At 37.1% G+C, this 12,711-nt stretch overlaps 1 protein-coding gene across 1 annotated transcript; it reads right to left on the bottom strand.

Annotated features, from left to right (window-relative positions):
• Positions 1–9,557: 9,557 nt before the first annotated feature.
• Positions 9,558–10,556, bottom strand: LOC147559621 (uncharacterized). The gene has a single exon (XM_086659199.1). It carries the CDS (start codon positions 10,554–10,556, stop codon positions 9,558–9,560), a length of 999 nt encoding a protein of 332 aa, XP_086515325.1.
• Positions 10,557–12,711: the final 2,155 nt, after the last annotated feature.

Below are 12,711 nucleotides of genomic sequence, written 5' to 3'. Positions count from 1 at the left end.
AGATTTTCCTTCCCTCTTTATCATTTTTCTCTCATAAATTTACGCCAAGATCTTTATCTCTCCAGATTTATCTCTCCCCTAATTTTTCTCATATATTGAGGTAAATTTATCTCTCTTTTCGGAAGGTTTTTTTTTAAATCTTAAAGTTTTTTGAATCGATTTCGTTTTCAAATGTTAAATTTACGGTACATTAACCTAATGGTCAGTACACAAAATAATTTCCAGGAAACAAGGCAATTTCCAGTACAAAAATGGCTAGTAAACAGAACAATTTTCAGGAAACAGAACAATTTTCAGGAAACAAGAAATTTTCCAGTACAAAAATGTCTAGTACATAACCAAATTCCCAAGAGAAAAGATACCTCCCTGTAAACAATAAAATTTCCAGAACACAAGAAAATTTCCTATTACAAAAATGTCTAGTACATAACCAAATTCATTGTACACAAGATAATTACATGTAAACAATAAAATTTCCAAGACACAAGAAAATTTCCTAGTACAAAAATATTTAGTACATAACCCAATTGGTAGTACACAAAACAATTCCCGGTACATAATTTAATTACCAGTTCGAAAAGTGTCTAGTACACAATACAATTTCCAGTAAATAAAAAAAATCCCGGTAAACAAGAACATTTCCAGTACAAAAGTGTCTAGTACACAAGAAAATCCCTAGTAAATAAAACAATTTCAATAACACAAGAAAATTTCTGGTACAAAAGTGTCTAGTACACAAAAAAATTCCCAGTAAATAAAATAATGTCCTGTAAACAATAAAATTCTCGGTACAAAAGTGTCTAGTACACAACCAAATTCCTAGTAAATAAAACAGTTTTGGGTACACTAAAAAATTCCCCAAGTACAACAGTTTCTAGTACATAACAAAAATTCAAAATTGGTTAGAAATTGGAGAGAAAATAGGAATTGGTTAAAAGTTAGAGAAAGAATAGGTTAAAATCTTGAGAGAAAATTGGAATTGGAGAGAGAAAATTCAAAATTGGTTAACAACTTAAGAGAAGGAGAAAATCGGATTTGGTTAAGAAAATCTGTTGGGAAAGGGGGAATTAGAGAGAGAAAAATAAAAACAGAAAAATATGTTTAAAGATACGAAAATTTGTTGAGAAAAGAGTGGAAAAGAATTGGAGAGAGAATAAAAGAAGGAAATCTAGAGAGAAAAAGGGAAGTGGAGAGAAAAAAAGAGCATTAAATGATGTACGAAACTGAAACGGTCACTTCCCCTCTTTTACTCGCGTCTGAAAAAATTCAAATTTTTTTGCCAATTCCCGTACTTTTTTGAATGGCATGAACTGTAAATACTCTGTTTTTCAAGGACCATTTCGTCATTTTTTTTCTAACCTGACTCTTTGGACTTGCCTTTCATTTTTTGGCTACCTAGGATGGGAAGCCTATTTCCTCCCTCATTTTGGATGGTTAACCCAATCCCCCAATATATTACTACTTGGGGTAATTTCTAGAAAGGTGAAAATAATATTCAAAATAAGTAGAAAAGCACAAAACATTTGAAAATTATTATTCAAGTCAAAAAGTGTGCAAATACTAAAATACCCCTTTTTGTCATTTTGTGTAACTAAATTCTTTAATTCTTCTCTAAATTTTAAATTGATATAACTTTTTTTTGAGATATCGGATTTCTATAAAAATTTTATATTTAGAAATGATTTTTCATTAGCTTTCTAACAAGATCCACTTTCAATACTTTTTTTTAAAAAAAAAACTCAGAAAAAACAGCGTTTTTTTCCATATCGGAACCTTGTGCCGATATGGCACCTATTGAGCGAGCAATCAGGGGTGGCCCGTGACCAAAGCCACCAAAGCGATCGCTTTGGGCCCCCAAATAATCAAGGGCCTCATGTTTCATATTTCGTATGTAACTTTCGAAAAACTGATTATACTTTAAATCAATTTCAAACATAATTTAAGGGGGGGGGGGGGTAGTGGAGCAAGACTTTCGCGGACTCTCAAGAGTCCGCGAAAGTCTGAGGCATTCAAATCCAGACATTTGAGAGTCCACGAAAGTCTGAGGCATTCAAATCCAGACATTTGAGAGTCTATGAAAGTCCGAGGCATTCGATTGTAGACAAAATATGTCCTAGACTTTGGTGGACTTCATAGTTTGATGAATTTGTGAAGGATTTGGGACAAATTTGGAAGCCAAAATGTCTTTCAAAAAACAAGAGACATTTGAAGTCCATCATGTGATCAAACAACAATAATAATATTAAAATAATAAATGTCTACCAAATGTCCATCAATGTCCACAAATATTCACAGATGTTTACGAAAGTCGAAAAATATATTTTTGAAATGTTAGTATAAATATATTATTTCATGTGATTAAACAATAATAATAATATTAAAATAATAAATGTCTACCAAATGTCCATCAATGTCCACAAATATTCACAGATCTCGAAAAATATATTTTTGAAATGTTAGTATAAACATATTATTTCATGTGATTAAACAATAATAATAATATTAAAATAGTAAATGTCTACCAAATGTCCATCAATGTCCACAATATTTACAAATGTCTACGAAAGTCGAAAAATATATTTTTGAAATGTTAGTATAAATATATTATTTCATGTAATTAAAAAATAATAATAATATTAAAATAATAAATGTCTACCAAATGTCCATCAATGTCCACAAATATTCACAGATGTCTACGAAAGTCGAAAAATATATTTTTGAAATGTTAGTATAAACATATTATTTCATGTGATTAAACAATAATAATAATATTAAAATAGTAAATGTCTACCAAATGTCCATCAATGTCCACAATATTTACAAATGTCTACGAAAGTCGAAAAATATATTTTTGAAATGTTAGTATAAATATATTATTTCATGTAATTAAAAAATAATAATAATATTAAAATAATAAATGTCTACCAAATGTCCATCAATGTCCACAAATATTCACAGATGTCTACGAAAGTCGAAAAATATATTTTTGAAATGTTAGTATAAATATATTATTTCATGTAATTAAAAAATAATAATAATATTAAAATAATAAATGTCTACCAAATGTCCATCAATGTCCACAAATATTCACAGATGTCTACGAAAGTCGAAAAATATATTTTTGAAATGTTAGTATAAATATATTATTTCATGTAATTAAAAAATAATAATAATATTAAAATAATAAATGTCTACCAAATGTCCATCAATGTCCACAAATATTCACAGATGTCTACGAAAGTCAAATATATTTTTGAAATGTTAGTATAAATATATTATTTCATGTAATTAAAAAATAATAATAATATTAAAATAATAAATGTCTACCAAATGTCCATCAATGTCCACAAATATTCACAGATGTCTACGAAAGTCAAATATATTTTTGAAATGTTAGTATAAATATATTATTTCATGTAATTAAAAAATAATAATAATATTAAAATAATAAATGTCTACCAAATGTCCATCAATGTCCACAAATATTCACAGATGTCTACAAAAGTCGAAAAATATATTTTTGATTAGCACAAATATAATATGCATTACACATTTTGTCAATGGACTCAAGATCTTAAAATGTCCCCAGGACATTTTGTCTATGGATCAAATGTCTTGAAATGTCTATAAAGACATTTTGTCTACAAACTCTCAATGTCTTGAAAATGTCTATGAACACATGTTGTCTATAATAACTCATCCGAAATGTCTTGAAATGTCTACGGGACATTTTGTCTATGAAAGTCTGTGAAAGTCCCGCTCCACTACCCCCCCCCCCCCCCCCAAAGGTGTAGCTTAGTGGTAAATAGTTTATATCTTGCGTAAAAGGTTAAGTGTTCGATTCTTACCCTTTGCATTGTTTAAATTTTATCTAATTTTTTTCTAATATCTATCGTATGGGCCTATGGGGCCCCCATTTTTAATTTCGTTTTGGGCCCCCGATATACTTGGGCCGGCCCTGCGAGCAATAGGTCAGAGCTCAAGACATGTGTTGTTGTCATGAGGACCACGGCGTCTATAGAGCCAGGATGGTGCGCAATGACGTGTGCGCTTTGCCCTCATAGCACAGACAAGGGCGGAGTCAGGATTTGAAACTATACATGTCTAACTGATGTGACACGAAAATGTCACATTTGGAGAGCCTAACTTAGACTACTTAGTGTTTTTCGAGTGTTATCAATAATATTTTATGTGTTTTTCATGTTAGGTACTTATTTTGGAGTTAAGCGTGTGATTCGGAATAAAAGGAGTGAATTATCGCTATCATTTCATGTGCCCAAAATGAGAGAAAATGACTTCAAGCAAATCAAATGACAAGGGGAGTTAATGACGAGTCCGACGGTGAAAACGGAATTCAATTCGGAGTTCGGACGGGGAAGTTACAAAAGAAAGAAGCCAAAGTCTTTCCTTGAAGGCACTCCCCTTGATTTCTTGATGAGAGCCAAAGCCCAACCCATAACCAAGAGCCCAAAGAAGAGAAAGCAAGGAAGATTTCTATGAGCACCTCTTAAAGAAGTCTAAGTCAAAATAGCCCAAGACTTAGTCAAACTAGGGTTTTGGGTGTTCTTCAAGACAAGAGTTTGGTTTGAAAGAGAGCAAGAGAGAAGAAGAGGGAGCCGGCCAAGCTAGGCCGGCCATCACCTAGGCCGGCCTAAGCTTGGCCGGAACAAGAGCAGCTCGGGAGGGCTGCACGGGAGCTGCTAGCACGGGAGCTGCTACACGGGACAGAGCTGCTGCTCGGGAAGCTTCCCGAGCTCGGGAGGAAGCTTCCAGCAGCAGCAGCACGCGCAGGACAGCGAGGAAGCAGCAGCAGTTGCAAATCGCGAGCTCGGGCTACAACTCGGACATCTCTCACGGACGCGGCTGCAGCTCGGACATGCTCGGAACAGCAGCTACCGGCTCGGGTATAGCACGGGACGGCCTAGGGACAGTAGCTGTTGGCCCGGATCTAAGTGTTTTGGCCGGATTTCATGGTTTTTGGCCGAATTTCATGTCTTTCTTTGGCCGGATTTTCATGGTGTTCCGGCAACTTTCTTGGTCTAAAACCATAGGGCTTTACTCCCCATGTCTTGATCTATCTCCCCATGTAGTTTGATTTGATTTTGGGTGAAAAATCTCTAGAGAGAGAAAGCTTAGTGAAGCTTTAATGGTGGATGTTCTTGAGATGGAGAAGATGATGATGGGTGCTATGGGGAAATCTGATTTTTACTCGGGGACACCCAAAGTTCACTATTAAAGAGAAATCCAGAAAATTGCTACGGGGAGATCGACTACACTTAGAGACTCATTTTTCTCGACGAACCTAGCCTCGAACCACATTGAAAAAGGGGGATTTCTCATCATCTTCTTTTCATTTATTACTTATTCACCATGTTTAGTTGAATCAAGTGTGTCGATTATATGAGATGAAATGTGATAAATTCGTGATTATGTTTGATATGATTTCATGTTTTGATTATGAATTGATGTTCATTTGATTCGATTATCGTTTCGATCGTATTTTCATGTGTCTTGTCATGCATTTCACATAGTTAGGCGACTAGACGACGATTTCGACGACTAGGGATTAACCGATTTAGGAAGTTTATTTGACTAAGTATAATTTCCGGATATACGTAGTACTTATAGACATCACCTTAGGAGTCGAACATCGCTTGTATTTGACACATTAAATCGGACAATGCATAGTTGTAGATTTATCATTATGGATTCCCGGATTTCGATACATGAACTCTCGTATTCGGATACTCTTGAAGTATGATTTGAACGTGATGATTGGCTTATTATTTGTTTACATGTGAGTTTAATTGTTTTCGTCTAGTTTTATAAACTAGAAGCCTCGATCTTAATCGTCTAATTGACATGAAGTTCGATAATGTGTACTTAGTGGATAATCGATACTTAGTGACGTTTGGTCGATTACACTTAATTGGACATATTATGCTTATTAGTGTCATACTTGTTCATTCTCAATCCATTAGATAGTGTGTGTAAGTTTGATAGTCGATGCCTATTGCTTGTCATGTCATGTTGAATCTATGATCTCTTTCTCATTCATGCATTATAATTAGATATTTCATGCTTTTATTAAGTTATTAGATGAGATATGCTTTTTAGATAATGAATGATAGTTTAGGAATTTAGATTCATATGATAGTCAATCAAACATTCTTGATTTTGAAATGTGTTTTTAAAGAATATCTTCCGAAATCTAAATAGTTCATTATGTTAGATTTCGAGTTATATATGACACCTAGGATTGTCAATGTGGGTGAAGTTAATTACATTTTCATGCGAATAAATACATAGTATTTGTCATTGTCAATCTTGTGGATCGAAGTATCCGTCTCACTTAACTTTTGCCCGAATCAACTCTTGTCGTCTCCCGACTCTTGTTCCTCCGACTCTTCTCTCGAATCTCTCTCGCCCGTTTTACTTAGATAGTTTAGTTAGTTCTTTTTGTTTTCTTATTTCTTGCAAATCAAATCAAATTTATGAGTTGGGTGTGTGTGTGTTTTAGTCTAAGTTAGATATTGACATCTTGATTATTGGGTTAAACTCGCATTCAATATCCGAAGTTACCTACCTATCTCTTGGGACGATACTCGATCTTATTATAAATACTATAACTTGACCCCGTATACTTGCGGGAATAGACTTATTTTTAGGCCTACCACTAACCTATGCTCCTTCGAAAAATTGATGGGTTTTGGTGGAAATACCCCAAACGAGAACTTGTCACTAGGGAAGGTGGATTTTTCTCTTTCGAGTTTAGTCTCATACAAATTTAACATTTCGAAGTTTCTGTTCCATAGGGAACTCAGAGGGACGTGCAGCGGTCAGTCCAGAATCTTTTAAAATATCAAGTGCATATTTTCTTTGACATAAAAAAATGCCTTGTGACGAACGAGAAACTTCAATACCAAGAAAGTACTGGAGACGTCCTAAATCCTTTAGTGAGAAAGCATTATTTAGGAAAGATTTTAACTTGGAAATAACATGATCATTACTTCCTGTGATAATGATATCATCCACATAGACTAGAACATAAATCTGAGTGGAGGAGGAACGAAAGGTAAAAAGCGAATAATCACTCTTAGATTGAGAGAAACCACGTTCAATTAGAACGGAGGAAAATTTGGAAAACCACTGACGGGATGCCTGTTTGAGACCATAAAGAGATTTATGAAGGCGGCATACTTTAGACTCCCCATTAGATGAAAATCCGGGGGGAAGTTTCATGTAAACCTCCTCATGGAGGTCACCTTGGAGGAAGGCATTGTTAACGTCCAACTGATGGAGAGACCAGCCTTTAATGGCAGCGAAGAGAGAAGAACTCGAACGGTTACAAGTTTAGCAACCGGAGCAAAAGTATCATTGTAGTCCAACCCCTCTATTTGAGTATAGCCTTTAGCCACTAAGCGAGCTTTATAGCGTTCTATGGAGCCATCGGGTTTGAACTTTATTTTATACACCCACTTACAACCAATAGGCTTCTTGCCGGGTGGTAAGTTAGTGAGAGTCCATGTTTTGTTTTCTTCCAAGGCCGAAATTTCCTTAGCCATGGCCTCCTTCCAATGAGAAGATTTCATTGCTTGGGTGAAGGAAGTGGGTTCGGTCGAGGACAAGACCGAGGAAAGAAATTGTTGATGAGAAGTTGAAAAAGAATTTATTGAAAAATAGTTTTCAAGTGGGTACTTGACGGTAGTGGTGTTGGAGCAAACATAGTCTTTGAGATGACTAGGAGGTTGGCGAGACCGAACCGGTCTGCCGGAGTCAACGACGGGGGCCGGAAGTGGGAGCACCGGTCGCGGGCGGTTCAAGAGAAGAGACCGAACCGGGAGTGGTGACAGGGGGTTCTGTCGGCACCCCTGAAGCGGGGTGTGTATCAGAATAATCTGTCGGCACCCCTGAACCAGGGAGCCCTTTAGAAATATCTGTCGGCACCCCCGAAGGGGAAGTAGGGTTTTCTGTCGGCACCCCCGAAGGTGTGTCAGCAGGGGTGTCTGGAGGCACCCCTGAAACAGAATCCAAAACCGGGACGACAGGGACAGTGGGTTCTTCAGTGAACCTGCTGTTGTCGGATGGTGAATCGGGATGAGGCTCGGTATTCACCGGAAAATTAAAGGTTCCGTCATCATCAATAGAGAGGGATGGAGACGGGTCGGCGAGAGGAGCTTGTGCCGGAGGTGGAGAAGCCATTGGAAAACGATTTTCGAAGAATGTAACGTCTCGTGAGATGAAAATACGTTGATTAGAGATGTCGTAGATACGGTAACCCTTTTGACCACTTGGGTAGCCAAGAAAGATGCCGGCGGAAGACCGGGCGTCCATCTTGGTTTTGACCAAAGGGATACGGGCATAGCAAAGGCATCCGAATACACGTAAGTGTGAAAGATTCGGAGGAGCACCCATGAGAATTTCATGAGGGGATTTCCCATCAAGGATAGGTGTGGGTAATTTATTTATGAGATAGACGGCAGTTAGAACGCATTCTCCCCAAAACGAAAGAGGGAGGTGAGCTTGAAGTCGTAAAGATCTAGCGACTTCAAGAATATGGCGATGTTTTCGCTCTACAACACCGTTTTGTTGAGGGGTATAAGTACAGCTTCGTTGGTGGATAATCCCTTTTTCAAGAAACCAACTTTGGAGAGAATGGTTTATGAACTCGGAACCATTGTCCGATCTAATCGTTTTTATCACACAATTAAATTGTGTGTGAACATAATTAGAAAAATTCCTAATTTGAATAGTAGAATCCGATTTAGAATTTAGAAGAAATATCCAAGTACAACGAGAAAAATCGTCAACAAGGGTCAAAAAATAACGACACCCGGAGGTGGAGGGAACCGGAAAAGGACCCCATATATCGGCATGAACTAACTCAAATATATGAGTGGAAGAAGTAGTGCTAGTAGGAAAAGGCAATCGACATTGCTTAGAAAGTGGACAAATATCGCACGGCACTTTATTTGATAAAAATTTAAAATTCATACATGGAAGTCTTGAATTAAAAAATTGAAAACGAGAAAAAGATGGATGGCCTAAACGGCAATGCCATAAAGAAAAAGACTCATGACTAGATTTATCTTGGACTAAATTGGAAACGGAAAAAATTTGACGCTCCGTGCGAAGGAAGTAAAGGTCGTCATGAAGACTACCATGCCCAATCTCCATCTTCGTTGTTCGGTCCTGAAAAAGACATAAGTCATTGTCAAATAAGACGGTACAACGAAGAGATTTAGAAATTTGAGATATAGATATGAGATTAAATTGAAAAGATGGAATATGAAGCACATCTTGTAAATAAAATCTATTGGAAAAATAGACCGAACCAATATGGTGTACTTTAACTCTTGATCCATCGGGTAATCTAACAAATAAATCCGGAGGAGCAAGAGAATAGGAAGAAAATCGGGATAAAACCGAACATATATGTTTAGCGGCACCGGAATCAATAACCCAAGGAGGGTAAGAAGAAGAAGTATACTTACCGGTGAGATTAACGAGTGGATCTTTGTTGAGACGGATAGAGGTTGAGGGCTGTTTGTGTTGATCTAACAATGCCAAAACCGATTGATATTGTTCCGGGGTGAGAGATGTTGCTGTAGGCACCCCCACATCGTTTTGATGTGTGACCGAGTTGGTGGCCGAATCTTGCCGAGAACGTGGTCTTCCACGTTGACCGTAGTTTGGTGGATAACCATGGAGTTTGTAGCATGTGGAAATATCATGGCCATGGAGTTTACAATGATCACAAAACGGTCGTTGTCGTTTGGGTCTTTGTTTATCGGAACCATAAGACCGATTTGGTTGTATTCATTGGAACCAACGGCTAGGGCAACAGCATTGTTATCTATATTCATAGGAGAAACAATGTTTTGTTGAACCTCTTCTTGTTTAATAAGAGAATGAATTCGAAGGATAGAAGGGAATGGTTCAATCAACAAAATTTGACTCCGAATTGAGGAGAATCGGTCATTAAGACCTTGGAGAAACTCCATAGCTCTATCTTGATTTGTTCGTTCAACCAAGGATCGACCATGACCACATGTACAAGGCTCGGTAATTAGCAAAGAGTTGAGTTCATCTTGAAGAGCCTTGAGTTTGGTAAAGTATGTGGAAACATCGAAATTGTCTTGTTTAAGACAAGAAATTGCTCTCTTGAGTTGGAAAATCTTTGGAGCATTCCGTTGATGAAAACGGTCATAGAGATTATGCCATATATCATAAGCCGTCTCATCATATAATATTGATGATCGAAGAGGTGGATCAACCGAATTAATAAGCCAACTAGAAACAAGGTCGTTACATCGTCCCCATTGTTCTAGTTCGTTAGGATCGGTAGGTTTATCGATACTTCCATCAACAAAACCGAGTTTGCCTTTAGCTCGTAAGGCTTTTGACATTCCTCGTGACCATGAGGAATAGTTATCACCGGTTAAAAGCGGTGTGATGATAATAGTAGTGGGAGAATCCGAGTGATGAACCTCAAACGGTCCACTATTAGTGGTTGCATGAATTTGAGAAGTTTCGGAGACTTCGGGAGTAGTCATGATTCAAGAGAAAAAAAAATTAAAGGCTCTTATACCATGTGAAACGATAAATACCTATGTGTGACAACTTGGATGAAGCCAAGTTATGGAGGTAGTACTCGGGTGAAAACCGAGAGAGATGAAGTGACTTGGGAAGCTCTCGGTTGAACCCGAGGAAGATGATGACGATAAGCTCTCGGCTATGACCGAGCTCGACTGCTTGAGACTCTCGGGTATGACCGAGAGTTGATGATGGCGTCTCTCGGTTATGACCGAGAGAGATGATGATGGTGAGGCTTGAGTGAACCGAGTGATGATGGTGATAAAGAGTTGATCGTGTGAGAGAGAGAGATAGGTAAATACCTTGTTTATTAACACTTACAACTTGATGATTACATTGTCTATAGAGATACATATTTATAGGTTTACAACTTAGGAGACTTGTAAAATCGAAAAACTAAAACTCTATCTTTATCTAGTGTAATCCTAATAGAACTAGGACTAGTAATCCTAATAGAATTAGGACTAAAGGAGACCGACCCACTCGGTTGGGACCGAGTGGAATTGACTCTCTAACAATATCAAATTTTTTTTTTTGTTCTTTCAACAAAAAAAAAAGCAAAGATTAAGTAATATCAATTGTAGTTACAAACTAAAAAACTTGAACACATTGGTCGATGGAATTCAACTTTCTATTCTACTCAAACCGTGGCCGTGTCAGTTTGACAGGGTGCGACCGGGCGTTGTGGCACTAATCCCCTTAACACTAGGCCCCCTAGGCACAGTAATGGTCAAAATAAGTAATATTTTAAACAAAAATATTGCTAAGTAGAGATATACTTCTACCATGTTAAAAGGGTTTGTGTATCAATTGGTTTTGAGTTTGATGACCACAGACATAACATGGTGTCAGAGCTAGGCCCACACGTGATAGGCTTATAAACCACACATGCTCTACGTCACCCAAAAAAAGAACACATCTTAAGCCAACCACGTCACACATGAGGGGGCGTGTGAGAATAGTCTCACATTGGAGAAGAGGTATCTAGCAACCAAGAATATAATGTCTAGGTCTTCTCGACTCATTGTCAATTGGTTTTGAGTTGGACGACCACAAACTTAGCAGAAGCAACATCACTACCAACCTGTTGTTGGCATAGATGTGAAGTGGAATTTAGGCGCCGATGCATTATCATTCAGAGTACACACTTGGACCAATCGATCCCTGATTCTCTTAAGAACTTCTTTGATGCTGAATGCATCTGGTTGTTAGTGTTGATATCAACAATGTCTTGGTTACTATTCGCAACTATGGAATCATATGCAACTCCGGGAGAGATTTGGGTTGTCTGGTTGATACGGTCTATAAAACATACCCCAAGTACAGAGATTCTAGCTTGAAAGAACTAATCCATCGTGTTTTTGGTTTCCATGTTGTGGATAATAAAAACGGAGTATTTACTTTTTGGGCTGGAATACTAGGTACCTCTCCGGGAACCAGATCAATTGTGCTACTACTAATGGTTATTTTTCTTTTGCTATTGGGAATAAGTTGTTTGCTGAAAGGATCAATTAATTTTAACGGTTGTGCGTTTGTTTGGGATGTTTATCATGTAATTGGTAGCTATTTAGCGTCTATGTTGTTTTCGGGTTCTAGTTTAATGTGTTTGTTTGTGTCATGGTATTTTAATGAATATTAGCTGAATATATTTCTGATTTGCAAGATTTTCTTTATCCTATAGTTCTGAATGTGTTCAAGAGGTAATTGTTCAATTTCAAATCTTTGTTCAGAAATATTGGTCATTGTGGTGCATTTTAAATTGAACTGAACTTTATTGATTTTGATGGGAAACAACTGAGTATTTTGGATGACTTATAAGAACATCAAAAAAACTCTTGGTTCCGAACCATTGGTCATTGTTGTACAATGTGAAGTCAAATTAGGTCATTTGTGTGTAAACTGTAATTTACATTTATAATTGTAACTAGATATTGTATTTTAATGCTAAAGTTCCGAACCGTTGGTATTTGGTAAGAGCCCAAGCTAATTTGAAAAAAAACTATAGAAACACAAATGCTAACAAAGAAAAGGGCCAACTGGAAAGATGGGGAAGTAGGTGGCTAGCTCGGCAATTTGGTCATGTTACGAGGGGTTTAAGGCTAGCCCCTTAGTATG

The sequence above is a fragment of the Eschscholzia californica genome, unplaced genomic scaffold (genome assembly GCF_041429995.1).
Source record: "Eschscholzia californica isolate CP2 unplaced genomic scaffold, dmEscCali1.0.p SCAF_2, whole genome shotgun sequence".
Lineage (NCBI taxonomy): Eukaryota > Viridiplantae > Streptophyta > Magnoliopsida > Ranunculales > Papaveraceae > Eschscholzia > Eschscholzia californica.
This window is presented reverse-complemented; position numbering and strand designations above follow the sequence as displayed.

What these genes read in the sequence shown, in the direction of transcription:
- LOC147559621 (XM_086659199.1), bottom strand. Translation starts at nt 10,556, where the DNA reads ATGACTACTCCCGAAGTCTCCGAAACTTCTCAAATTCATGCAACCACT.